At 43.1% G+C, this 27744-nt stretch overlaps 3 protein-coding genes across 6 annotated transcripts; 2 read left to right on the top strand and 1 right to left on the bottom strand.

Moving 5' to 3' along the window:
* Nucleotides 1–1912: 1912 nt before the first annotated feature.
* Nucleotides 1913–8196, bottom strand: LOC103707916 (coatomer subunit alpha-3-like). 2 transcript variants are annotated; one of them, XR_005507832.1, is made up of 5 exons: nt 7678–8195; nt 6456–6950; nt 3078–6025; nt 2351–2469; nt 1913–2249 (listed from the first exon to the last, which is right to left on the bottom strand). XR_005507832.1 is itself a non-coding variant. In XM_039117907.1 (3 exons), the coding sequence occupies exons 1-3, from the start codon at nt 7883–7885 to the stop codon at nt 3084–3086; spliced, it is 3645 nt and encodes a 1214-aa protein (XP_038973835.1). In that variant the 5' UTR covers nt 7886–8196; the 3' UTR covers nt 2713–3083. The 2 variants fall into 2 exon arrangements, 1 of the variants encoding a protein (XP_038973835.1); XM_039117907.1 differs by lacking the exons at nt 1913–2249; nt 2351–2469 and having other exon boundaries at nt 2713–6025; nt 7678–8196.
* A 3323-nt stretch (nt 8197–11519) lies between these two features.
* On the top strand, nt 11520–12476 carry LOC120105428. The gene has a single exon (XM_039117859.1). The coding sequence runs from the start codon at nt 11520–11522 to the stop codon at nt 12474–12476; it is 957 nt and encodes a 318-aa protein (XP_038973787.1).
* Nucleotides 12477–18969: 6493 nt separating this feature from the next.
* LOC103711244 (putative zinc finger CCCH domain-containing protein 21) lies at nt 18970–26815 on the top strand. 3 transcript variants are annotated; one of them, XM_039117906.1, is made up of 6 exons: nt 18970–21855; nt 22573–22782; nt 23967–24104; nt 24240–24326; nt 24459–26116; nt 26199–26815. In XM_039117906.1, exons 5-6 carry the CDS (start codon nt 25445–25447, stop codon nt 26463–26465), a joined length of 939 nt encoding a protein of 312 aa, XP_038973834.1. In that variant the 5' UTR covers nt 18970–21855; nt 22573–22782; nt 23967–24104; nt 24240–24326; nt 24459–25444; the 3' UTR covers nt 26466–26815. The 3 variants fall into 3 exon arrangements, with proteins under 3 accessions (XP_038973834.1, XP_026662103.1, XP_038973833.1); XM_026806302.2 differs by lacking the exon at nt 23967–24104; XM_039117905.1 differs by lacking the exon at nt 23967–24104 and having other exon boundaries at nt 24434–26116.
* Nucleotides 26816–27744: the final 929 nt, after the last annotated feature.

Raw genomic sequence — 27744 nt, 5'->3', positions numbered from 1 at the left:
TCTAAATAATAATATTAGTAAAGCTCGGGCCTCAAGTGGAATCGTTGGATTTTGCTCCAAGCTTCGCATGACAGCCAACTTCCTCATGAATGCGGTTAAACAAAACCCGGTCCTTCTCCGGCAAGTGCAGAGAATGGGTGGTACAAATGCGGACAACATGGAGCCAAAGAAGTCCACACACCTGAAAGGCTGGAACCCAACCTTGTCCATATTTTTCCGACACTTGTAGCATTTAAATCTTGTCCCATTATGGAGATTCTTAGCAGAAATGAGTTGTTGAGACTGGAAGTGGGCTTGCTTGTCCCTTCCGCAACTTACAATGAAAAGGCCCCACACTCATGTAGGAAGTGGGACACGGCACTTGAGATGTGATACTTGGAATGAGCTCATTTCAATTGCTTCACACGAGGTTATTTATGAAGTGTACACGGAGCAAATATTGCCGTCGGCCGTCGGTCTATATATCAGACATGACAAGATTACCTCATCACTGATATAAGTGGGGTTCTTCTATTTGACTCATTCCAGCTAAAGATTCCGATCGCGCAAGGGTATAAACAAACTTCTAATGAAAGCAAATCAAGTGTTGGGTTCTCTTGGGATGTGGTAGAACTTCTATAATTGTTGAACTTCCATAATTGTATGCAGTAAATTCACAATAAGGGCTCGTTTGGTTCGCGGAAAAAAAAGGAGGAAAAGTGTAGTCAACGAAAAAATAATGAGATGCCTCTTGTTTGATTGGAGTTTTTAAAAGAGAAAGACGGAAAAGTTGCATTCCTATGGGAATATGATTCCCACATTTTATGGAAATGTCTTTTCCAGGAAAAACATGAGAAAATTACTTTCCCATAAGGCGGAAATTACTCCATTTTTACTTTTTTCCAAAAAGGCCCTTTAGCATTAAAGAAGCATTTAAGAGGCATTAAAGACTTAATTTTTATTAAAGGCATAATAGGAATTATATATAACTTTCTTAGGAAAGTGGATGGCCAACCAAATATAAGCATTTTGGAAATTTGTCACTTTTCCATGGTTAACCAAACATACCAAAAGTACTTTTCTAGGTATTCTCTTCCTAGGAATTTGTTTTTCATGAATTATATTTGTAGAAGGAAAAATGCTTTCTGCGAACCAAACAAGCCCTAAAGGAGAGGTGCTAAATGTATTCACTTGAATGCATTCAGCAGAACTGTGTATCTGAATCGGAAGGATAGAGAGGGAAGGATAAAAAATGGTAGAAGGACAGCCTCACGGGCTATTCCTTTTTTTTTTCCTATTTTTTTAAAAGCATGGGATGGTTGGACTCCGTGGTCCTGCTTTGACTTTTCCATTTCTACTTAGGATGTGGATGCGATGAGATATGTGAGAGAAAAAAAATGCCTCATAAGATCTCTTTTGGTGCGTGGATCAGAGGATTTTTGTCCAATAGCACAAGACATGTCGGCAAACTTCTGTCCTTTTGTTGATTTTGTTCGAAAAAACCAAAACTCCACATCTATTTCTCAAGCAAAGATCAATGGATATAAAAACAGTAATTCAAGATAAGTAATGGATTGGCAAACCATCACTACTGATTTGATGTGAACACTCACAACTAAACTCGAGCAAAAATGCCTTTGTGTTTTCAGTGTGACTAGGTAGCGATTTTTAGTCTTGATTAGAACCTAGTCGCACCCGGGCTCAATAAAAAACTATCCTCGCGACATCCGGTCAAGCAAGGGCCTTCAAGATAATAAACACCAGACTCCATTCACGCTGGAAAATTTAGACACAAGGCCAAGCAGAGACGGGCTCGGACCATATATATATATATATATATATATATATATATATGGCCATGCTATGAAGCCATAGGCCCATAGCCCAATCTGGACTTTGCTCAGATGTACCTAGGGCATGACTCCCCCAATGAACAAGGCAAAAGTGCATGGTTCCCCAACTATGATCCATTTTAAACCCTTGTGAGCCAGTTGCAGAGGATTGATGAGATGGGTATTAGTGCCATGAAACCAACGCAAGGCAAAATCCATCAGATAATTAGTATTCCTTGAATCGAGATCTTGAGAATTTTCTCCCTTATTCACACTACGAGCTGTGTATCATATGTCTCAATCTGATAAAGGTTACTCTTCAAAGCTTACCAATGAAAAGCACTGTATCATTTACCGATAGAAAATGTTAGAATGGCGGCAACAAGCACAAAGCAGATCATCTGCCAAGAGGTTTCTATCATCGAAGAAGGGCATGTTCTGTGCCAAAAAACAAAACAAGAAGGGCCTGGTTCAATTAGCAACTTGATACCTTATTAACTAACACATAATGGTTGACAAGCTCAGGTATTAAAGAGTACCATATAAACTTTGCCCCGGGTCTACAGAAGCTTTTGTGCCAGACTAGTAAGTGGAATTGCAAAGCAGTTCCATGGGGTTGGGGAGATCCGCCTGTGCCCACCCAAGTTGCTATGATAGACTGACAATAAAGCCATAAAAGTATGAGCATCTTTTTCATTCATGACATGGACTGAATTAACGCACAAAGCAAATGCTCTTGTTTGGTGTTGTTTCATAGAGGCAGACAGGCAGTGTGGCAGACTCAACTTACTTTTACTTCCAATGAAACCTGAATGAGAAATATAGGTATCACTTTTATGTCCTGTCTGAATTAATAAGCCATGACTGCATAATCCTTCATTGTTAAGCCATTGCTTAGTCATTTCACCAAATATAAGAAATTCAGACAAAATTTATATTGTGTTTGAACAAGACCCTTGCCATGCCAATACAGGTCTTCTCAAAGAACTCTACATGATCTTTACGAAATACCAAGTAAATGTATTCCTTATTCCACCTCTAGATCAAATTCAAATGAACCATGTCCATGCAAATAACCTAAACTGAAAGGAGCACACATGACTCAAAAGAACTGGTAGGTACCGGAAGGAGGGAAAAGGTCTCAAGAAAGCAACATTTCAATGTATCTTACTGCACTATTTTCTAGCTAATCAATATTCCAGGCAAGACAATAACTCTAAGATAAAGACCACAATGAAAAGGATTGCATAATAGTATGATAAGTACCTTTCATCATCTTGTCTGGGTTGGAGAACATAACAGACCTGATGCATCAGCCCCCACCACTGCTATTTCACAGACCGCACAAATTTGGCCTTCAATGGCCGGAACAAATCGTGCCCGACAGTAAGGGCAGGATATATCCTTCTGCCCTTGGTAAAGTGGAACAAAAGTTGCCCCACAAACAACAAATGGATTCCTAGAATCATAATTCAACTGGCTTGCATCTTTCCTATCGCCACATGCCTGCAGCACTTGCCTAGCCTTCTTTGCTTGAGCCTCACTTGGGCTGCTCTCCACAAGCATCCTTGCGAAGTAGGCTGCTGTACTGTAGTTGCCTCCCTTGAAGCAGGTGGTCATGGCACTGGCTAGCACTAGCTTCATATGAATTCTATGGAGTTTGCAGTTGGCAAAGTAGGCTGCCAACTCCTGCTGCCAGAGCGAATTGTCCTTGATTTCCTTTCTTTTGACCTCCATCTTCAAGCCCACCACATACTCTTTCGCTATTTCAATCAGCTCTTTGACTTCATCAACCTCTCTCCTAGAGCCCACAACAATAAGAGGGATAGTGTGCAAGATATTGAGAAAGACCCGTAGAGCTTCTGAGAACTTCCCCTCTGTTGTGGCCCTATATGCTATTTTAAGTTTCTCGTCCAGCTGAGATAATATATACACAAGTGCCGGAGGACCTCTCACATTAGCGCTAGCAGACTCACTCCAACCCTTCTCAACAGCAATAGATATTACAGGAGCTGAAGCAAAAGCATTCAAGTATGTGTGACTGCCCATATGTAGATCCATGAACAATGGCTTCAAGGGAGCGAAGTTTCTGATGCCTAATTGTCGGTTAAGCAAGCGCATGGCGGTATCAAAATTCCCAGCTGCTGCATGCTCCCCAGCAAGTGATGATTTCTGAATCCAGATACGGCTCACCGGCATGCCTGGAGTAGGGGCGACAAATAAGGTGGCAGCATTACCTGTAGCTTTTGGAGCATCGATATCAGGTGGTAACTCCAAATCTTCAAGGTCCCATCCTCCTTCCACATCATTCTCTTCATCTGCCTCAGCATCCTCGACTTCCAAAACTCCATTCTGCATCGCACCCTCCGCATCAACAAGTTCCAAGCCATCATCACCCCAATCTGCCCCAGTGGCTTCTTCTTCCTCCTCATGTCCTGTCCTTCCTCCATAGTCCAAGCCACCTTCAGAAACTCCTCTCATGACCCTCAACATGGGCCAATCACCACTGCACACAAGGGGACGAGGTGGCATCAGAAGAGAACAGCCTTTGCCTTCAGGTAGAGAGGGAACATTATCGCCCAACTCAGCTGCAAGCCGATCCGCAATCTCCGTAAGACCATGAATAGAAGCTGTAATATATGCTAGGGGCAAATGACCTGCATTCTCCAAGATCTTGGCACATTCCTGTATATCACCTAGATACAATGCATTGTGGAACTGACCCATCACATCATTTTTAATCTCAGCGGTCCTCAGCATTTTGCAAAGCTTTTCTATGTTTCCCGCTACAAGATACAGGAAAGAGAGCCTTTCAAAATTCTTCGTCCTCTGGTATGCATATTCCACAATACTGGTATTTCCCTGACGAAGGGCCTCGATGCCTAACCTGTACCAGCAGTCTTTCTCATCTATCTCTTTTGCAGAAGCAACAGCTACCTGGATGTTTCCACTCTTGAGAGCCAGATAAAACCTTGTCTTCTGGTCTTTGGCAAAATGAAGAGCAACTTCTGCAAACCCTTTCTGCTGCAAATAAGCAACCACAGCTTGTCCACGCAGCTTTGAGCTCTTGATCATACTCATGACATGGTCGTATCTTTTCCTTAGAAGGGCAAGCTTAAACATATACTCTGTTGAATCAATTGGTATGACCTTGTTCTTCCCATCACGATCCAAGCAATAAATATTGTTTCCAGAAACCTTGGTTAAGTATATAGGAACATCGAGTGTCCTGATAATCCCACTGTCCCCATTTGGTAGGTAATACTTGATGTGGTTCAGGGTTGTATATATGAATACACCATTCTCATCCCAAGCACCACTTTTTACACGGATAGTTTCATGCAGCGTGCACAGGTGCACAAGTTTCTTACCAGCAATAACAATCGTATGCTTGCTAAGCAACGCAACAGTCTCCATGTCACCCGACCAAACAACATACTTAACAGAAGGAGTCTGAAGTTCCCCGAGAGTGATCCTCTGTTGGAGATCGAATATGACCACCCTATCCCCAGCCCTGCACAATATATTGCCTGTCCCAGCATAATAGATAGCATCAGTGACAATAGGAAGAAAAGACTTCTTCACAGTTTCATTCTTAAGATTTTTGACCAATACTTGATTGCTACTCCTGTCAAGGACTGCAAACCTATTGCGAGCAACAACTACTGCTGATCCCCCACTTCCCTTCTTTACCTTGATAACATCATCTTTTCTAGCACCATAATTGGGAACAATATAGAGTTCGTACGACCCGCCATCAACATCAGAACAGATTAATACAGCATTTTCCGTGGGGATAAAGGATAGTGTTCTAGGTCCCTGATTCAAAAAAATGGAACCAGGTCTTCTTATAATACACACTTGCTTTTCCTTCTGTGATGAAAACTCATAGGATCGCAAAAACTGGTCTCTGAAGTAGTAAAGAGTATCTTCACTCACAGAGAAGGCAGGGCGTTCTCTCTCCAATTTGAAAACAATCATACCACTGTCATGACCTGCGGCAAGAAGGTTCATCTCCGGATGTGCAGCGAGAATCCAGAAACGGTCGTGTTCACGCCGAAATGTCTGAAGAGCGGTACGCTTTGTAGCATCCCAAATGCAAATGCTTCTATCCTCGGAGTTGGACACAATGATGCCTTGCCTCGTATGGAATATAACACAGGATACATTGCTCGTGTGCCCTCTCAACGTGTCCATTTCCCAAGCCTCCGTATCTGCCAAACAAAAAGTAGATCTGATTAGATCCTTTGTATGTTTTATTTCTTTGACTAGAAAAACTTGTAAGTTCCAACAACCAAACTTCTTCATAGCAGTCGTTTAATTAAATAGAGAATGGACAGAAGATAGTGATTGTTAGCATGCAAGGAAGGATAAAACGACTAAATATGATAATTATGCTTTACATTGAAAATTCTAGTTCTAAGTTCTCCAAGAAATTTCTGATTCTCTTAAAGCAATCTAAACAGAATCAATAAGACCATAAGTTAACCTTCTATAGCCATGCAGAATCACAAATTATATTAATTTTTTGGTACGTCCAAACACTCAAACCAGTTTTAGCACTAAATTTCAATTTCTATAGTGTACTTATTTTGCATATGAATTATCAAAGTCGACATCTTGACATGGCCATAGAGGATTTACCATTCATTCGCCACAGCTTTACTTGCCTATCATCAGCCCCAGAAACAATAAGAGGAAGCTTTGGATGGAATGACGCCCAATTGACTCCACGATCATGACCTTCTAACACATACTTGACTATAACATCAACTTCCCCCAACAAATATGTGTTCATCCGGTTCAGACGCGAGGTGTCATCGGCTAGGGCCACTGTCTTCTTCCTCAATGCACCAATATCCCAAACTCGGATTGTTTGATCCAAGGAAGCTGATACAACCAAGTACTCCTTTGGATGGAATGAGGCACACATGACATAGTGGCCATGCCCGGTCAGAACTGAAATGCAAGTCCTTGACAGCCAGTTCCAAATCCTGATGGTCCGATCATCACTGGCAGTGACAATCCAAGGGCACTCATTGTGGAATTCCACAGTACGGATGTAATCAAGGTGTCCAAGAAGAGTAAACAGGCACCGGTCTGTCTTGTAATTCCAGACCTTAATCTTGGAATCATCTCCTGCAAATTGCAGCTTGAAAAATTACATTGGACTGAAACAAGAAAAACAAAGATCGGATTCCAGCCAGATCCAGTGCAGATATAGAAAAATATTTCACAAAGAATTAGAGAGACCAAGCACTTATGCATGCATGAATGCAACTAACCACACACTGACCTACTGAATCAGTCAAATTAAATGCAATATCGTGGAAAAAAAGTTGAGAACTGCAGATATTCAACAACGATAGCTCTATAGCAATTTTCTTAAGGTTCTGCCATCTAATGATCTAAAGCCTTTTTTTTTTCATTTCCTTTCATGCACAATACTGAACGAAAAGTTTCAAACTTCAAATAAAATAAAACAATACAAGGAAAATAAGAAGCAAAGCGTTGCCAATTGTTATGATAGTTCCTCACGGATATGCATGGAGATCTAAAAGCCAATAGTTTAAGAAAATGATAACTAAAAGACATTGTCCAATGAAGAAGAAAACGCACGGTTCTGGAAAATCCATCTTTTTTTTTTTCAGACAGAATAACAAAATTCGATCAAACAGACCAAAAAGTTTCAAACTTTAAGAAAAAAAAATAGTACAATTAAAGCATTGCCAATTGTTATGGAATTTCCTAAGAGATGCATAGAGATCTGCAACCAATCTGCTTAGAAAACAAAAGTTAAAAGAGATGTTCCAATGAAGAATAAAAGGACGATGAGGAAATCGGAAAAGGGAATAAAGGAATAAACCTCCGGAGACGAAGAGGGGTTGGGAATTATGGAAATGGACGCTGCGGACGGGGCCGTCGTGCTCCTCGAAGCGGTCGAGAAGGGTGCCCATCCGGTAGTCCCATAGCTGGATCACGCCGCTGTGGAGGCTGGCGAGGATCCATGGCCGCTTGCTATGGAAGCTCAGCCCCCTCACCCGATTGCTCTTGGTCTCGAACTTGGTCAGCATCTCTCGTACATTTTCCTCCGACAAATCTCTCTAAAAAACCCAGGGCGGTCTGGTGCTAGGAGGGAGAAATCGCGAGGGGATTGAGGAAGAAGGGCTCAAATCTGGGGATTGAGAGGGAAAAAGAGAGAGAGAGGATCGATCAAGATGAGGCGATCATGGTCGACGATGACAAGATCACCAAGGCCGATGCGGGTAGAGAGAGATGAAGTAGAACGAGATCTGGGTTACAGTAATGCGGTGGCATTCTCTCTCTGTCTCTCGGATGAGGTCTCATTCTCGTCGTTGGAGCTTTTTTTTTCTTGGCAAAACGGATGAATAGATAGCCGTTGGAGGTTTTTAAGTTGGCATTCTTTTTTATTTCTCTGTACCAAGGTGGGTAGTTAGGCCACAAGGGAGCGAAGCTGGAAAATGGAACGGGATCTTTGCAGTTTTTTTAATAATCGATAAATTAAATAATTCGAACCTAAATATATTTATAAGAATTAGAAATAAAATATTTAAAAATTAGACAGAAAGATTTGAAATAAAATTTTGGATTTTTTGCATGAATACTCTTCTAAATATAGGATTTTGCGTGAATACCTTTCTAAAATTGATATTTACATGTATACCCTCGTAAAACTCTGTTATTGTACAAATATCTTTAATATAACGGTTGATATAACGGTTGTTTTAATAATATTAAAAAAAATCATGTTTATATTAATTAAAAATAAAATTAAAATTTGAAATGGCGTTATTAACCTCACCATTATAACCCCCCCCCCCCCCCCCCCCCGACGCCTGGCTTCCCCACGCCCCGACCCAGCACCACCCCAATGCCCGGCTTCCCACACCCACCCACCCCCCCCCCCCGGCGCGCGGCGCCCGTGTAAAGATCTGAATTTTGGGCCTGTTATTAGGCCCAAAGAACTGAAGTCGGCAATGGATGCCGACTTCAGTTCGCTCTTCGTGTCGCCCCACGAAGACCACGCCGGCCGAACGGCCAGCGAAATCACCGCAAGCCCCCCCTCTTCCCTCTCCCTCCCTCTCTCTCTCTCTCCCTTCGTGAACTATCAGAGGAACCCCTCCCTATTCCTCTTAAAAAAAAAAAATCTAACATTTCCTCCTCTAACTCTTTCCCCTTCCTTGAGAGCCGCGGCCGCTGCCGTCACCGGAGCCCCGTCACCGACGGAGCCGCCATCGCCGTCGGGAAGCCTCACGTCGACGACCGGAGGTGAGAAAGATCGGATTTAAAGGGGAAGAAATGAGGGTTGTTAGTGGGTTTTCCTTCCCCTGTTTCGGGGAAGTTTTTTTTTGTGAAATCCGGTCGGCCGACGGTGGCCGGCCGGGGTCAATCCGGCCGAAACGGGTTCGGCCGGAGATGGGCGAACGGGGGGCCGGGCTTCCCAGCCCGAGCTCCCTCTCTTTCCTCTTTTTCTTCCTCTCCTTCTCCTCTTCTTCTTCTTCTCTTTCGCCGCCTGTGAAGGTGGGATGGCCGACGGCGGCTGGCCGAGCGCCGCCGCCGAGGGCCACGGTCGGCCGCCGAGGGCCGACCGGAGCCACCAGCCACCCCCCCCCCCCCCCCTCTTCCTTTCTTCTTCTTCTTCTCCTTCTTCTTCCTCTTCTTCTTCTTCTTCTTCTTCTTCTTCTTCCGGCTGGGTGCTTTCCTTGCATCATTTTCCGTGCCCTGTTGTTGTCTCAAACCAGACACAAATGAACTTTGGGTGTTTCCCCTTGCATCGAATTCCGTGCCTAAATTGTGAACCGGACTTGGACCGGGTTCAAACTGTGAACCGGTTTCATCCATGCTGTGAATGAGGTTTGATCCAAGTTGAATGAATGGGTTTTGTTATGGTCTGATTGAACCAGTGATCAGTAGGATGGATTGAGTTTGAGTTGAATCCGATTGGATCTGTGGGCTGAGTTGGGTTGGGCCCGAAATCTGATCTGAACCTGTTATCCGGTTTGGTTCAATTGGGCCTAATCTATTTTGGGCCACAATTGACTTGGGTTTAAGGGATTCTGATTTTAGGGTATATGTTTGATTTTGGGGGCCCATTCTTGGATTTATGAGCTTAGGAGTTTAAGGGGTTGAAATTAGTTTAAATTATGTTTCTTAATTAATTAAATAATTAATATTTATGTTTAATCAGGGGTTCGTGATATCTGTGGCAGGGATTTTTAAGCGAGCCCAGGTAGGTGACCTATTGCTTTAAAGTAGAATTTTAACATGTATCTTGCATATGTTGATGTTATGTTTTATTATTGGCATTATGTGTTAGATTTAAAATTAAATATTTAAATTTCATAAATTGTTATATGCTTTACTGATGGGAGTATGATTATGACTTTAATTTGGAAAGTTGATTTATTGATTTTTAAAATCCGCGTGACTATAGTCTAGGCCCCGCCAATGGGATGATACGTTGGCCCTGTCGACTTGTACTGAGGAACTAGTTCCGACACCGCGACCACCGGTGATAGAATAGTGGCAGCACAGGGGTGCGTTTTGCTCTTCGGAGCGGCTCGGTGGAGCGTGAGTTTGGCACCAGGGGGTGCGGCACAGTGGTGCGTTGGCTCAGTGGAGCGGCTCTTCGGAGAGTTGTATTGGCACTTCGGTGTAACCATGCCACTGGGTGATGTGGCCGTAGTCATGCGGTTGAGTTATTTTGAGTCTCGGATTGGGTTTACAGATTATTGTGTGGATTTTTGGATTTATGTGTTTAGCTGCTTTTATATGCATTATGACATGTTATATGATGACTTTATTGCATGATGTTGTCTACTGAGCTGTTAGCTCACTCCTACTATTTACATTTTTTTTACAGGTGATGATATGTGACTATGGGGATTACGGGGTGGAGTGATCATGATGTAGTTAGCTAGTAGATATTGACTTTTTCTTTTGACTTATGTATATATGGACATTTGAATTGAAAGTTGGAATTTATCTTTGTTTAGCTATTGATGTGGAATCTGATTCATCTGCCTTGCGTGCCTGCGGGGTTCGCCCTGCAGGTGCGCGGCGTCTGCTCGCGCCCCGGGCCCCGGGTTCGGGGCGTGACAGATTTATTGGTATCAGAGCATAGGTTAAAAATCACTAGGGACATTAAAACAAAATCATAATAAATATAATAATAAATAATAATAATAATAATAAAAAACTTAGGAATATAGGGACACATGTGAAGAAATGAGAGTGGGGTAGAAAATCTTATGGGTCGGTGAATCTAACACTAATGATGTGTATTCGAAAAAAAAAAAAAACACTTAGGAATATAGGGACACATGTAAAGAAATGAGAGTGGGGTAGAAAATCTTATGGGTGGATGGATCCAACACTAATGATAGTTATTTAAAAAAAAAAAAAGAAAAAAAGAAAGGGAATATAGGGACACATGTGAAGAAATGATAGTGGGGTAGAAAATTTTACAGTGGATGGATCTAACCCTGATGTTGTGTTATTTGTGTATGTATCAGCATGCCGCCCCGCCGTGCACGTGTGGCACCTCGCCGCCTGATCGAGACTATCGGGAGTGATCCAGCCACTTCTCATCTGACTGAGAGAGTCCAGGAGGATGAGGCTGATCAGACAATACTGGATGGACCAGATCATGGCTAGGAGAGCAGGATGGGAGGTCCGACCCAGGTGATGGAGCTGATCAGAGAGGTTGTTGGGTTAGTTCGACAGCAGAGGGGACCACAACAGCTTTTTCCCTCTGCTAGTTCTTTGGATCAGGGGAGGAGTATAGCAGAGTTCAGGAAGTTAGCTCCTCCGGCCTTCAAGGGAACTACCGATCCCCAAGAGGCCGAATGGTGGATAGATGAGATGGAGAAGGCCTTCAGGGCCATGGGCTGTACTGAGGAGGAGAAGATCAGATTTGCCACCTATATGCTTCAGGACCGGGCTCATCATTGGTGGGAGTCTGTAGAGAGGACCATGATGCAGGATGCAGGATCTGTGACCTGGCCGGGATTCCGCATGGCCTTCTACTCCAAGTATTTCCCTTCCAGTCGTATCAGGGAGCTGGAGAGGGAGTTTCTGAGTCTCTCTCAGGGGAGTATGACTGTGGAGGACTACGAGGCTGAGTTTGATCGGTTGTCCCGTTTTGCACCATCTCTTGTCCAAGACCCTAAATCTAGGATGAGTAGATTTGAGGAAGGACTGAGGCCTCGCCTGCGTCAGGGTTTAGCTGCTGTTCACTCGACTGATTATGATGACCTAGTTGACAGAGCTAAAAATATGGAGATCATCTGGAAGGAGACACAGGATGCTCAGAAAGGGAAGTCGAAGAGGACCAGGGACTTTGATTTTGACGGTGAGCGGCATCTGCGCCGACCTATGCAGTTCCGTCCAGGAGCAGGGCAGCGAGTTCCATATGGGAGGACTGCACCGGATCGCAGGGGGATATCAGGAGTGTGCTTCAGGTGTGGCCAGACGGGACATAGAGCTGTTGAGTGTCGTCAGACACGGCCTGGTATTGGAGCATGTTTCAGGTGCGGTCAGCAGGGCCACCGGATAGCTGAGTGCCCTCAGGCTCACTTTTTCTGGAGTTTGTTTCGGGTGTGGTCAGCCGGGTCACAGGATTTCCAGTTGTCCTCGTACTAGATCTGTGCAGAGGCCACCGAGCGCTAGGGCTCCTCAGCGACAGATTCCCCCTGATCCAGCACAGATTTTTCAGCCAGCCGCTCCCAGACAGCAGACAGGAGGAGGGTCTCGCACCCAGGGACGGGTATATGCACTGACACAGCAGAATGCTCAGGCATCCAACACGGCAGTGACAGGTACCTTATTAGTACATTCTACTTATGCATATGTACTATTCGACTCAGGGGCCACACACTCTTTTATTTCATCTACATATGTGCATAAGCATGATATATTTTGCTCACCCTTGGAGAGGGAATTATGTGTTAGTACCCCAGCTGGGGGTAAGATGATCACCTCACTGATATGCAAGTCTTGCCCAGTAATTGTAGAGGGTAGAGACTTGAAAGCTGACCTTATTGTCATGGACTTACATGAATTTGATTTAATTCTGGGTATGGATTGGTTAGCTATATATCACGCTACCATTGACTGCTTCTCGAAGCGGGTGACTTTCCGAATCCCTGACATTGAAGAGTTTTATTTTGTGGGTGATGGAGGGTGTGTCTCCTCTCAGATAGTGGCAGCCTTACAGGGTATTCGGTCTCTCAGGAAGGGGTGCTCTGTGTATATGGCAGCCGTCATGGATTCTGAGCAGTCGGAACAGAAAATTGAAGACATACTTGTGGTCAGGGAATACCCTGATGTTTTTCCTGATGAGCTTCCTGGTTTACCACCAGTTAGAGAGGTGGAATTTGCCATTGATCTAAACCCTGGTACGGCACCCATATCTAGACCTCCTTACAGAATGGCCCCTGCTGAACTAAAAGAACTGAAGGAACAGTTGCAGGAGCTATTGGATCTGGGTTTCATTCGACCTAGTGTCTCTCCTTGGGGTGCACCAGTGTTATTTGTGAGGAAGAAGGACGGCAGTATGAGGCTATGCATTGATTTCCGACAAATTAACAAAGTGACTATCAAGAACAGGTACCTCCTGCCCCGGATTGATGACTTGTTTGATCAGCTTCAGGGTGCCCAGGTGTTTTCAAAGATTGATCTGCGATCTGGATATCATCAGTTGAGGATAAAGGAGTCTGATATAGCCAAGACTGCCTTCCGCACCAGATATGGCCATTATGAGTATCTGGTGATGCCTTTCGAGTTGACAAATGCTCCAGCTGCATTTATGGATCTGATGAACAGGGTATTTAAACTTTTCTTGGACAAATTTGTAATTGTGTTTATTGATGACATCTTAATCTATTCCAAGAGTCATACTGAGCATGAGCAACACTTGAAAATTGTTTTGGAAATTTTGAGACAGAATCAATTGTATGGGAAACTGAAGAAATGTCAGTTCTGGCTGGATCAGGTGATGTTCTTGGGGCATATGGTATCTAAAGAAGGAATTATGGTTGACCCGAAGAAGATCGAAGCTGTAGTTGACTGGAGCAGACCGACAAATGTATCAGAGATCCGCAGTTTCCTTGGATTAGCCGGCTATTACAGAAGATTTGTAGAAGGCTTCTCTAGTATTGCTGGGCCCTTGACTCGACTCACTCGCAAAGGAGTGAAATTCGAGTGGTCGGATCAGTGTGAGAAGAGCTTCGAGGAATTGAAGCGCCGGCTAGTGTCAACACCTATTTTGACTCTGCCAGTCACGGGTGGTGATTATACTATTTACAGTGATGCCTCCAAGAAGGGTTTGGGCTGTGTGCTGATGCAGAATGGAAAAGTTATTGCCTACGCCTCTAGACAGCTCAAGCCTTATGAAGAAAACTATCCCACACATGATCTCGAGCTTGCAGCAGTTGTATTTGCTCTGAAAATATGGAGGCACTATTTGTATGGAGAGACATGTCAGGTATATACTGATCATAAAAGCCTGAAATATCTCTTTACTCAAAAAGAGCTGAACATGAGACAGAGGAGGTGGCTGGAGTTGTTAAAAGATTATGATCTGACTATCCACTATCACCCTGGAAAGGCAAATGTAGTAGCAGATGCACTGAGCCGGAAATCTTCAGGAAATATTGCAGCCTTGATTACTACTCAGAAGGATATTCTGGAAGATCTGAGGAGAGCAGAGATAGAGGTGTATCTACATGAGGCTACTATGAAATTGGCAAACTTGCGAGTCCAGCCTACACTTATTGATAGAATTAAGGCAGCGCAAGTTGATGACCCTCAACTCCAGAAGATCAGGAGGGATATCGAGTCTGGTACACAGTCAGATTTCCGTATACATGAAGATGGCTCTTTGAGGTTTATTAACAGAGTCTGTGTTCCAGATAATCCTGGTCTGAAGAAGGAAATCATGGATGAAGCTCACAGTACGGGATATACAGTGCACCCAGGCAGTACCAAGATGTACAAGGATCTGAAAGCGGTGTTTTGGTGGAATAACATGAAGAGGGAGATTGCCCAGCATGTATCTCAATGCTTAACTTGTCAGCAAGTTAAGATTGAGCATCAGAGACCAGCAGGTATGCTACAGCCTCTGCCGATTCCAGAGTGGAAATGGGAGCATATCACTATGGATTTCGTATCAGAGCTACCTCGTACCCTTAGAGGTCATGATTCAGTCTGGGTGATCGTAGACAGACTGACCAAAACAGCTCATTTTCTGGCAATCAAGACTGGGATGACACTGGAGAAGCTGGCAGAATTATATATCGAGCAAATAGTACGGCTGCACGGAGTTCCAGTATCCATTGTATCAGACAGAGACTCCCGGTTTGTGGCACATTTCTGGGGCAGCTTGCATAGAGCTTTGGGGACCACCCTTAGCTTCAGTACAGCCTTTCATCCACAGACAGATGGACAGTCTGAGAGGACCATCCAGATTCTAGAGGATATGCTGAGAGCCTGCTCTATTGATATGAGGGGCTCTTGGGATCATCACTTGTCACTGGTAGAGTTTGCTTATAATAATAGCTACCAGGCAAGCATACAGATGGCTCCTTATGAGGCTCTATATGGTAGGAAGTGCAGATCGCCTATCTGTTGGGATGATGTGGGGGAGAGGAAGATCTTGGGTCCAGAGATGGTGCAGCAGACAGTGGAAAAGATTCAGTTGATCAGAGAACGACTCCGAGCAGCTCAGAGCAGACAGAAAAGCTATGCAGATATCAGGAGGCGGGAATTGGAATTTCAGGTCGGAGATCATGTGTTCCTCAGAGTATCCCCTTCTAAAGGGATCATGCGGTTTGGAGTTCGAGGCAAGCTTAGTCCGAGATATGTGGGACCCTTCGAGATTCTCGAGAGAGTTGGATCTGTTGCTTATAGACTGGCACTTCCACCTGCTCTATCGGGGGTTCATTCTGTTTTTCATGTCTCTATGTTGAGGAGGTATATTGCTGATCCCAGTCATGTGATTGAAGTGGCACCTTTGCAGCTCCGCGCAGATCTTTCTTATGTTGAGCAGCCTATCCGTATAGTGGATAGGAAGGACCAAGTTTTGAGGAGGCGCACGATTCCTTATGTAAAGGTGCAGTGGAGCAATCACAGTGAGAGAGAAGCCACTTGGGAGCTGGAGGAGGAGATGAGAGAGAAGTTTCCTGCCTTGTTCTCGGATTGAGGTATGTTTTAATTTCGAGGACGAAATTTTTTTTTTAGTTGGTTAGAGTGTAAAGATCTGAATTTTGGGCCTGTTATTAGGCCCAAAGAACTGAAGTCGGCAATGGATGCCGACTTCAGTTCGCTCTTCGTGTCGCCCCACGAAGACCACGCCGGCCGAACGGCCAGCGAAATCACCGCAAGCCCCCCCTCTTCCCTCTCCCTCCCTCTCTCTCTCTCTCTCCCTTCGTGAACTATCAGAGGAACCCCTCCCTATTCCTCTAAAAAAAAAAATCTAACATTTCCTCCTCTAACTCTTTCCCCTTCCTTGAGAGCCGCGGCCGCTGCCGTCACCGGAGCCCCGTCACCGCCGGAGCCGCCATCGCCGTCGGGAAGCCTCATGTCGACGACCGGAGGTGAGAAAGATCGGATTTAAAGGGGAAGAAATGAGGGTTGTTAGTGGGTTTTCCTTCCCCTGTTCGGGGAAGTTTTTTTTTGTGAAATCCAGTCGGCCGACGGTGGCCGGCCGGGGTCAATTCGACCGAAACGGGTTCGGCCGGAGATGGGCGAACGGGGGGCCGGGCTTCCCAGCCCGAGCTCCCTCTCTTTCCTCTTTTTCTTCCTCTCCTTCTCCTCTTCTTCTTCTTCTCTTTCGCCGCCCGTGAAGGTGGGATGGCCGACGGCGGCTGGCCGAGCGCCGCCGCCGAGGGCCGACCGGAGCCACCAGCCACCCCCCCCCCTTCTTCCTTTCTTCTTCTTCTTCTCCTTCTTCTTCCTCTTCTCCTTCTTTTTCTTCTTCTTCTTCTTCTTCTTCTTCCGGCTGGGTGCTTTCCTTGCATCATTTTTCGTGCCCTGTTGTTGTCTCAAACCAGACACAAATGAACTTTGGGTGTTTCCCCTTGCATCGAATTCCGTGCCTAAATTGTGAACCGGACTTGGACCGGGTTCAAACTGTGAACCGGTTTCATCTATGCTGTGAATGAGGTTTGATCCAAGTTGAATGAATGGGTTTTGTTATGGTCTGATTGAACCAGTGATCAGTAGGATGGATTGAGTTTGAGTTGAATCCGATTGGATCTGTGGGCTGGGTTGGGTTGGGCCCGAAATCTGATCTGAACCTGTTATCCGGTTTGGTTCAATTGGGCCTAATCTATTTTGGGCCACAATTGACTTGGGTTTAAGGGATTCTGATTTTAGGGTATATGTTTGATTTTGGGGGCCCATTCTTGGATTTATGAGCTTAGGAGTTTAAGGGGTTGAAATTAGTTTAAATTATATTTCTTAATTAATTAAATAATTAATATTTATGTTTAATCAGGGGTTCGTGATATCTGTGGCAGGGATTTTTAAGCGAGCCCAGGTAGGTGACCTATTGCTTTAAAGTAGAATTTTAACATGTATCTTGCATATGTTGATGTTATGTTTTATTATTGGCATATGTGTTAGATTTAAAATTAAATATTTAAATTTCATAAATTGTTATATGCTTTACTGATTGGAGTATGATTATGACTTTAATTTGGAAAGTTGATTTATTGATTTTTAAAATCCGCGTGACTATAGTCTAGGCCCCGCCAATGGGATGATACGTTGGCCCTGTCGACTTGTACTGAGGAACTAGTTCCGACACCGCGACCACCGGTGATAGAATAGTGGCGGCACAGGGGTGCGTTTTGCTCTTCGGAGCGGCTCGGTGGAGCGTGAGTTTGGCACCAGGGGGTGCGGCACAGTGGTGCGTTGGCTCAGTGGAGCGGCTCTTCGGAGAGTTGTATTGGCACTTCGGTGTAACCATGCCACTGGGTGATGTGGCCGTAGTCATGCGATTGAGTTATTTTGAGTTTCGGATTGGGTTTACAGATTATTGTGTGGATTTTTGGATTTATGTGTTTAGCTGCTTTTATATGCATTATGACATGTTATATAATGACTTTATTGCATGATGTTGCCTACTGAGCTGTTAGCTCACTCCTACTATTTACATTTTTTTTACATATGATGATATGTGACTATGGGGATTACGGGGTGGAGTGATCATGATGTAGTTAGCTAGTAGATATTGACTTTTTCTTTTGACTTATGTATATATGGACATTTGAATTGAAAGTTGGAATTTATCTTTGTTTAGCTATTGATGTGGAATCTGATTCATCTGCCTTGCGTGCCTGCGGGGTTCGCCCTGCAGGTGCGCGGCGTCTGCTCGCGCCCCGGGCCCCGGGTTCGGGGCGTGACAGCCCGGCTTCCCCCCCCCCCCCCCCCCCCCCCCCGCTCGCCCCCGGCGTATCGCGATCGCGATGGCGAGAGCCATGGGGAGCGAGATCAAGATCCCGCAGACCATGGGGAGCGAGGTCGGCCCGAGAACGCAATGCAGCTCGCTCGCGATCTCCTTCCTCTCTGTTCTCCTTCCTCATTGGCTGGCATTTCCCATCCCTTTAGAGAATAATAAGGCCATGGGAGCAAGCTAACAAGCTCCTAAGAAACCCATATCTCCTTCCTGTCTGCCTTGAAAACCCACCATGAATTCACTTAAAAACGACCAATAGTACCACCGCCCACACACAAAAAAAAGAAGCGACTCTCTTGCTTGTTATCACAAAGCAAACTCATTTCTCTGAGCTTTTGCTGGATTTTAGGTGGCTTTGTGCAGCCTTTTTCCTGATTTTGTTTCTCTTTTTCTGTTTCCATTACCACCAACTCGATCAGTGCTGTTAAAGCCACCTACTTAGCATCATTTCTGGTCCTTAGACAAGCCAAGCCACCTTCTTTCCAACTCAAACCAGCAGTCCTCTCTCTCTCTCTCTCTCTCTCTCTTCTGGGCCCAAGAGATTTTAAAATGAATATAATTAATAAATTTTATAAAAAGCACGACAAATATGAAAGTAAAAAATCGTCATAAACATCAATGTCATTTCTTAACATATTATACGATCAAGTATTCCTACCTCTATTCGCTCCATCACTCTTTCGATCATAACACTAGGAAATTGGTGCATTTTTCTTTTTTTTGAGATGAATGAAAATGGTGCAGTGTACTAGGATAGGTTGTCAAGTGGATCCCAATATAGTTCGACCGTCCCATAAGCACCATACGGAGGATAGGAAAACGATGGTGAAACAAGGTGGCGATTACAAGAAGCACCATCAGACCGCACGCCTTTCAAAGCTTTCGCCGGAGCGAACTAGCCGTTACCCGCACCAGATACATTGCCATGAAAGAGGAGTCCCAGTGGTGGCGGGCTGGAAGACCAAGACCCAGGGGGGCGTGATTCGAGAAAAAGGACTCCCATATTTCCCCCATTCCACTCCTCTCTCCGGTCTCCCACCCGTTTGGCCCGAAAAGAACCGATTCCCACTTCCCCTTCTAGTTTTACCCTTTCTAGGCTTCGGTAAGCATCACGCATCAACAGCCGCCCGTTTTGATCGATACGTTTCTTCCCTCAACGTCCACTCCTGAGCTATTACTATCGCCTCTCTTTCTCCCCTCTGAAATTCCCTCCAGGTGCTTCTAGTCTCTAAAGCTGTTCTTCCAATTTTTCCATTTTCCTCGTTTAAGCTTAGAATCCTGCTCTTTCTATTAGTCTCATGTTCTTTTTTCTTATTTATGTTTTTATTGTTTGAGGAATACCGTCAAACATTTGGTATAGATCGAACGAGTATGTTCTTGTCATTGTTTGTGATCCTTTTCTTTTCCCTTTTATTTTCTCTTTTTTGAGTAAGTTCCAAATTTTGATAGTATTCATGAACAGTTTCAATGAGACCTGGACTGAAGCTCCCTTTTTTTTTTCGTTTTTTCTGTGTTTTATTCGGTGATGTGATGTATGCATTGGATGTTCTAAGGTCATTCGTGGAAATTTCGTGTTTTAGTTTGTGTGGTGAGTAATTTAGTTAATTATGATGCAATTTTGATCTCATGGGCATGGTTTTTGTTACAGTAGATGCTCTTTTTTTTTTATGAGTAAGTTCTAGATTTTCATGGGGATTTGATCAGTTTTGATTATACCCATGAGACAGTTTTTCTTGTGCTTAGCTTTGTGGGTATAGTGTGCGTCTTTAACATGCCTAGAAATTGTTGATGGAAGCACTGTGGTGTCTTTGTATTTTATTAATTGTGAGGAATTTCATCAAGCAGGAAGCTGTGTACATCAAATGGGCATGGTTTTAGCTAGAGTTAATCATACTTGATCATGCTAACTTTAATTTCAATAATACCTGTAATAGAATCATACCAATATTGAAGTGCTTTAGTTTGATATGTCTAAGAAACCGTAGCCGTGTCTTTGAACAAAGAGCTATTGAATGCGCTAGTATCAAAATGGATTTTTTAGCCCACAGTTATTGGTTCATGCACTTTGTCATCCATGTTCTTCTGTACACTTGCTCTTTTGACCTTACAGAAAAGAAACTGTGGTTATGCTGCCACTCCCAAAGGAAACAATGAGTAAACAGATAGTGTTGGATCGTTAGGGGTTGGCTTTTGATGTATGATTATACTCAAAATCATAGCATGCACATTCTTAATCTCTCTTTAATTCTTTCTGGTAACAACCATCGAGCTTTATCAATAAGGAGTCAAATAGGACTCCTCGTTCTTCTTGCATGTCAGATGGTATTATACCATCTCCTTTTACATTATTAGTGCTTCTCGCCTCATTATTGCATTCCCTAATGAAAAGCCCCATCCTTTTGCTGTTGAAGTGATCTTAAAAGACTTGCTCTCTGTTGATCCACTTCCTATGTAGTATTCATATTAGTGTTCATTCAATGGCGCAAGGGGGCATTTTTGGTTTTATATGTTTTATATGTGATTCCAACTTATGACTTTGTTAATATATTTTCACTAGTGATGTTTCTAAGTTGGCATGAAAAGTTTCTAAGTGAAGTTTCTAAGTTATGTTTCTAAGTTGGCATGAAAAGTTTTGATGTCTTCAAATGCCATAACATACAAGAAATTCTTCATCCTGTGTACACAAACAGCAGATGGATTTCATGGTTGCACATTAGGATCTTTTTTGTGTATGCATAGTTGATAACTATGTTCAAGTTATATGTGAAGATGCAAATGCAAATCCGGAAAAAAATTATAAAACAGTATGGGATCCAAGAGGGAATAGTCATGAGTTGATTTATGGTAGAAAATCAATAGAAACCATTAAAATATCCTGATTCCATGGATAAGTTTTGGGTTCTATACATACTGCCAGATTTTGTATGCATAAATCTCAGTTCAGAAATTAACATCAATCTGTTTATGTTTGCATTTCCAGGATTAAATCCTATGACCTTGATGCAAAATCTATAGTCTGTAATGATCTTTGTGCCTTTTTATTTTGTAACTGCCCATATGAGGGCAAGTTTCATATGAAATTCTGTGACATGAGATTCTTGATGCTGGGTTCACCATCTTCACAAAATGCCCTTCGCTGCTATCTTTTCGGGAAACATTTCTTAATTAAGGAACAGTCTTGCGAGCAATTGTTGTTTTAAGTTGCTCAGATTTTGTACTGAATTTATTCCTGGAAAGATTCTTGATGCTAGAAGATGCAACCTACGATTTTTCTCAACAAGATTAGAAGGAAGGAATTGGAAATCACAGAGCAGTAAACCATGCAGCGTTGATCTGAAACTTCATGATGGAACAGTTGAATCATCAACAAATACTAATACAAATCAATTACAGCTTCATGAATTTAAAGCAATTCAGTAAAGAATTATCGAGTTTGCACTTTGTGATCTCATAGGAAGCAAGAATAGTACATTACAAATCCTTGTAAATCCTGAAAAAAATTCTGAACACAGATGTTCATGGCATTAGCAATTACATGGTCAACAGGCCTGATGTCCCAAGGTATGGTTCTTCGACATATTTAATTTTCTAGCTTTATTTTCTTCTCCTAATATTCATGGTTCATCTTGGAGGATACAACCCTTATTAAATGGTTCCTTGTATTTGTAGTTTGAGCTCCTACGTTAGACTACCAATAAATTTAAATATAAATAACTGAAGATTTTGTGAACTTGTGTACTACCATGATCATCCATTCACAAAGGCTTTTTAACTAAAGTTTATTTGAATCGCATACTACTTTTCCTATTGATGTTGAGATCTAAATATATGGTTGTATTCTCCATGTATCTGTGTTTGTGTCTGAGAGAGAGAGAGAGCTGCCCATTGCATCTGATTCAAGGTTTATGATGGTAAATATGGCCTGCTTACCACATGTGACATTAGAATATAAACTGGCTGTATATTCTGAATCTGTGAAAAGAAATTTTGTGATAGGAAGAAAGAAGAGTTGAGAATTGGTGGAATAATAACTTCTAATTTACCTCACCATTGGGGATGCTGCATATAATCTGAGACCCTTTATTCTTGCAGTTGTTTTGTTGCAAATGATATTGACCCTGGAGTTTTATCCAGCATGAGCAAGCTTATACTTGTTTTTTTTAAGTTTTTAAATTTCTTTATATGTACATATTTTGGTTAATCAAGTTGTTCTCATGCCTAAGTTGGTATTGTAGTTGGTTATAGTTCCTGAACCTTATCTTCATGATTTTACAATAGGTTTAAGGAACTGGTTCCAAGCCTCATTCAATATGTTAGGAACCGCCAAATGGCTGGCAAACCAGTTCTATGTGTTTCTCACAATGGGCGCCGGTTCGATGTACCTTTTGTTATCGAGGAATTCCAACATTGCTCTGAGGAAGTTCCTGCAGATTGGCTGTTTGTGGACACATTTCCTCTTGCACGCCAGTTAGCTAAGCCAGACAGTAGGTAATTGTTCCTTGTATTCTACTTTTTTTTATGATAAACCTAATGTCAAAGTACTGCTCGGTTGTCTTAGTTATTCTAGGTTAGATGAATTATGCTGTTTTTTTGTGGAAGTCTTTTTAAAGAAACTACAAATACAGAGTAAAAGTTATATTCCGTTAATATTTTAGTGATGCAATTATCAGTAACTAAAAAGCGACTCTGATTGGCCAACTAAACATAATAACCATCAAGGCTAATCCAACTATCTGTTTTTGGCTTTGCTACCAATTGTATGGCCTTCTGAGAAGATCATTTTTCTGAGTTTATGTTTAAATCTGCCTTGACTGAATAGAGATATTGCAATATTTGATTTATGTAGTTGCACTTATTTAACTAGGTATTTCCAGTACTCCTTATAAGCAATCTTCTTTATAGTGCATAAGAGAGATTTATTAATCTGCCTTAACCACATGGAGATATCATGACATCTGATTAATGTAGTTGCTCTTATGTAACTAGGTTTCTCCAGTTCTCCTTATAAGTTATCTACTTTATACTGCATAAGCGTAAGAAAGAGATACCTCTTACCAACCACAATCGGTTTTCTTTATTTAATTCTCTCACTTACGCAAGTAATCTCAGCTGGAAATACAGAATTGTTAAGGCCTACAAACCAGATAGTCTAATGGCTCCACAAAGTTCTTTTGGGTATGAGGACAAGAAATCCAGATCTGCACAATTTGGAGTGTTTAATCTTTGTGAAACTTTGTTCGAGTTGCACTTTCTTGTGTGTGAACATCTTATGATTGTGTTACTGTAATTCTCGGTCAAATCATCTCTTCTGGCCTCTTATAGTGCCAAGATTATTTTTTTGATATGTTTTTAGTGCATAATTGCCTGACAACAGAGGAGTTGAGAAAAGAGAATGAAACAGAAGCCAGCACAAACTACAAATTTTGAGCAGTGATTTAACTGGATTCAGGTGATCTTTGGTGAAATGAAACCAGAAATTTGACAAAATTAACTGTCAGGAGATGGGCTTGCTAGTAATAAAATGAATTACCTTGATGGTCAATTCTTGTTCGGCCTTATGTTAATCAGATATATGACTCCTGGATAGGGTTGGACTCAATCAGTTGATCTTAAAAGTAACTTAATTTTGCCAAATCTAAACCTGATTCTGACATAGGATTATATGAATTTAGAGCTGAAATCATGGTTTAACTGATGAGACTTCCAGTGGAGCAATTGATATGTGGCAAAGCCCTATGGCTATACATGACAATTGTAACTGGTTTGAGTTCAGTTGCTTCGCATGATCACTGTCTCTGACTTCCTCCAAGGTATTCTCCATGATGCATGCCATCATTTTTTAACTTCTAGTTAATTGTAATATATGGATAGAGAAAGTATTAAACCAAAGGTACATCTCATCAGCTGAAGCAAGCTAAACTTTGCCATTTCTATTTCTGTTGCAGGATCAAGGCTTACCTCCTCCTCATGGAATGCACAACGCGAGCACTATGACATCTGATGCAGGAGCACGAGCCCAAATCATGATAAACGTACGTCGAGTTTGGATCCTTGCTTGAGAGTGCCCAAAAACACATTGGTTCATGATTTCCAGCATTTAATTACATTGGATTGAGTCTATTTTATTTTGGTCTATTAGGTCACATTGAGTCCTTTTATTTCAGCCATCATCCATCAAAAATTCAGCGGCACCTACCCCCGTTCTACGTCAACATCCCTTTAGTTAGGCTTGCACTTTTGATTTGAAACTGGCTGTTCCAGAGCTGATGCATAGAGCTTTCCAGGCTTCAGATATTATCAAGGCCCCTCCCTGACAACTGCAGCTGCTGTTCTCAAACTTAAGATTGAATGTAAAAGCCAGCTATCTCATTCTTGTCCCCTAACTATCATTAAGTATTATTGTATGACAGTGTCCATTCTTTTCGGCGTCGTCTTTAATTTACATTGTATTGCTAAAGTCTGAATAAAGTCCATAATCTATTTATCTTGTCAACTTAATATGATAATAAGCCCTGAAAAGTGCATCTTTTGAAGTGAATCACCATTACAATCTTTTGTGAAATTTTCACATAAATTGAGTGTTCTAAACCTTTAATTGGGAAATACCAAAATGTTTAATTGCTGGGTTGTGAGTTGTGACCTAATTGGAATTTGAGCATGCATTTTTCCTTGTTTGTATTGAACTTGAGCACGCATGACCATCATATGGATTTGTTCTCTCTTTTTTTTGGTCATTAAGGATATATTAATTTGATTAACTAGTTCCTTGTGTAGATTTTAATTATTAAATAATTATCACATTTTCGAAATGGTTGATCTGCCATATGCCCAAAGTTCAAGGGCAAAGAAGTCTTTCTAGTCCATTTACATCCTCCATTTCTTCCCTCCATTTCCCAACTGCTCACTGACCCATACTCTCACGCGCGGCGATCTCCGATTCTCAGGAGCTCCACCGCCTCGAAGGTATGCTCCTTCGAACCTATCTCCCATGGCGACCGATTTCAACTCCACCGCTACTTAGGTTCTCTCACGATCTACTAGTTCTTCTCCGATTCCTCAATCTACCCCCAAACTCTTATAAACAAAAGGGATTTGGCCTTGAAAATCTCATCTCGAACTCTGAGGAACCCCAGTGTCGGTTCTTGAATTTATGACGATTGTTTCAGTTTTCTTCTTATTCCGTGGAATTTCGGGAAGCAACGAGAGATCGGAAGGATTCGTGGCAGTAGAAATGGAGGGAGATATCACACTACCGGCATCACAGAACTCGGTGGCGGCGACGAACACCTCGTGCTGCTCCTTCGAGGACTGCGACGAATCGACGGCGGAGTCGGCCGGCTGGATCTCCGGCGACCAGTTCGAGATACAGAAGAACCAGATCCTCCGGGAGCTCCAGCAGATGGTCAACCGCTACAACGACTGCTTTCGCTGCCTCCAGGCCTCCCTCTCTGACCTCGATCTCCTCCGGCATGACAACCTCCAGCTCACCGCCGACCACCTCCACCTCACCTTCCTCCTCGAGGAGCTGGAGTCCGCCGCCGCCGCCGCCGCCGGCCGTGAATCTGTCTCTCCGGAGGCACAGGGGAAGCAAAAGGTCGTCGGAGGAGAGGGCGCGAAGGAGGATCCCGATCCGGATCCGGATCCGGCGCCGCCGGGGGGATCGGACGGCGGAGGTGGAAAAGGCGGGACACGTGTCGGTCTGCCAAAGAGCATCTCGATCCGGTCGCGCGGGTTCTTGGCTGTGAAGCAACCGCCGGCGGGCGGGGACGGTGAGGCGAGGCGGCCCCACCGCCTCCGCCTCCCGGCATCTCCGGCGCTAGAGGTTAGCAGCAGCCCTTTGATCTTGCCACGTGTAATTTCCCACTATTCTTTGAATTCCTGGTCGTCGGGTTCGATTGATGCAGGGAAAGGAGGGCGACGGGGAGGTGGAGGTAGAGGCCTATAGCCAGGGGATGGCGAAGACGGAGCTGTGCAACAAGTGGGTGGAGAAGGGGTGGTGCCCGTACGGGGAGCGGTGCCAGTTCGCGCACGGGATCCAGGAGCTGAGGCCGGTGATCCGACACCCCCGCTACAAGACCCAGCTCTGCCGCATGCTCGCCTCCGGTGGTGACTGCCCTTACGGCCACCGCTGCCACTTCCGCCACGCCCTCCCCAGCCCCCGTGACGCCTAGCCATTTCGGTCCCCATGGATCCTTCTCCAATGATTCCATCAAGCGGTACTTCTCTTCATTCTCGGTTCTCAGTTTCTCACTCTATCTTGGAGCTCTCACTGAACGCTGGTACGGCAATACTACTCTCTTATACTGCTTCATACGTAGTTTAGTACTAGTAGGTGCATACGATACAGTAAAGCCATTCTAAGGATGATTGGGATGATTGGTTCTCCTATTGCAACTTTTAGAAGCATGACATTTATGACCCATGTATGTGATGTAATGGAATTAACAAATGCTAATAGCCTAGTGTGGTTGTTGACTGTGATTTTCTTGGAATCAAAATATGGATATCCCTGGTTGGCTTATTGTGGCGAGCATGATGAAGTTAATATAACTGAAGGGCAAAAAGGTAGCAGCATTCTTTTATTGTATTGTTTATAGAACAAGAGATTGTATTATGGGTTGATATGATGGTTTGAATCTTAAAAAAAATATTTGAAGGCTGATAGCAGACTGGCAGCATAATGGGCCAATTGGGCCTTGTGCATGTCCAAAGAATTCTTAGGCAGAGAATGGATTGATGACATAACTGATATAAAAAATGTTGGTAAAGCATATCCTTAGTTGTTGACACTTTTCTCTCCAACTTGAACGTCTTGACAAGTGGAGGATTGTGGACATGTTGGGTGAAATGCTTTTAAGGTAAAGCCATGTAAAATAAATTAGGACCAAATACAAAGAATTTAGAATTTCATGTGGCAAACATATTTTAATCCCGATGATCGACATGTTTGAAGATATAAAACAAGCAGTAGGAGATCAAAAGTCACCTAACTCCTTGTTTGCATGTAAAACAAAACGAAAGAAGAATTGCATAATATATATATTTTTTTAACAAAAGATGTCCATTGGTTCTATTGGACCGTAGCCAACGACCCAAGTCCCTAAAAGGTATCTGAAATATATAAATAGAAAAATATGTATTGATATTGACATGGTATCTCTTGTGAATGACCAGAAGACAGAAGTCGTTCTTCTTTATAATATTATGAACCTCTGGATTCTCCTGGGAATGAGGAGCATGGCTCTACGATAGGCTATGAATTGTTTCAATTGTTTGAGACTGACTACAAGTATTATAATTATAAAACGACAGGCCAAGATACAAGATCAAAACATATTCCGCCTCTCCTCGGAAGGTTCCATGTTGGGCGGCGTGGTTTTTTTTTTTAAAAAAAAAAAACTCTAGGCAATAGGCTATATTAACAGTGTTGTTGCCCAACTTTCTAACCTT

The sequence above is a fragment of the Phoenix dactylifera genome, unplaced genomic scaffold (assembly GCF_009389715.1).
Source record: "Phoenix dactylifera cultivar Barhee BC4 unplaced genomic scaffold, palm_55x_up_171113_PBpolish2nd_filt_p 000283F, whole genome shotgun sequence".
NCBI classification, from domain to species: domain Eukaryota; kingdom Viridiplantae; phylum Streptophyta; class Magnoliopsida; order Arecales; family Arecaceae; genus Phoenix; species Phoenix dactylifera.
This window is presented reverse-complemented; position numbering and strand designations above follow the sequence as displayed.

Coding starts and splice junctions, on each gene's coding strand:
- LOC103711244 (XM_026806302.2), top strand. CDS start 25,445: ATGACGATTGTTTCAGTTTTCTTCTTATTCCGTGGAATTTCGGGAAGC. Junction 26,117..26,198: donor CGGCATCTCCGGCGCTAGAG/GTTAGCAGCAGC, acceptor CGATTGATGCAG/GGAAAGGAGGGCGACGGGGA.
- LOC120105428 (XM_039117859.1), top strand. CDS start 11,520: ATGGAGCTGATCAGAGAGGTTGTTGGGTTAGTTCGACAGCAGAGGGGA.
- LOC103707916 (XM_039117907.1), bottom strand. CDS start 7,885: ATGCTGACCAAGTTCGAGACCAAGAGCAATCGGGTGAGGGGGCTGAGC. Junction 6,951..7,677: donor ACCCCTCTTCGTCTCCGGAG/GTTTATTCCTTT, acceptor TGCAATTTGCAG/GAGATGATTCCAAGATTAAG. Junction 6,026..6,455: donor AAAGCTGTGGCGAATGAATG/GTAAATCCTCTA, acceptor TTTGTTTGGCAG/ATACGGAGGCTTGGGAAATG.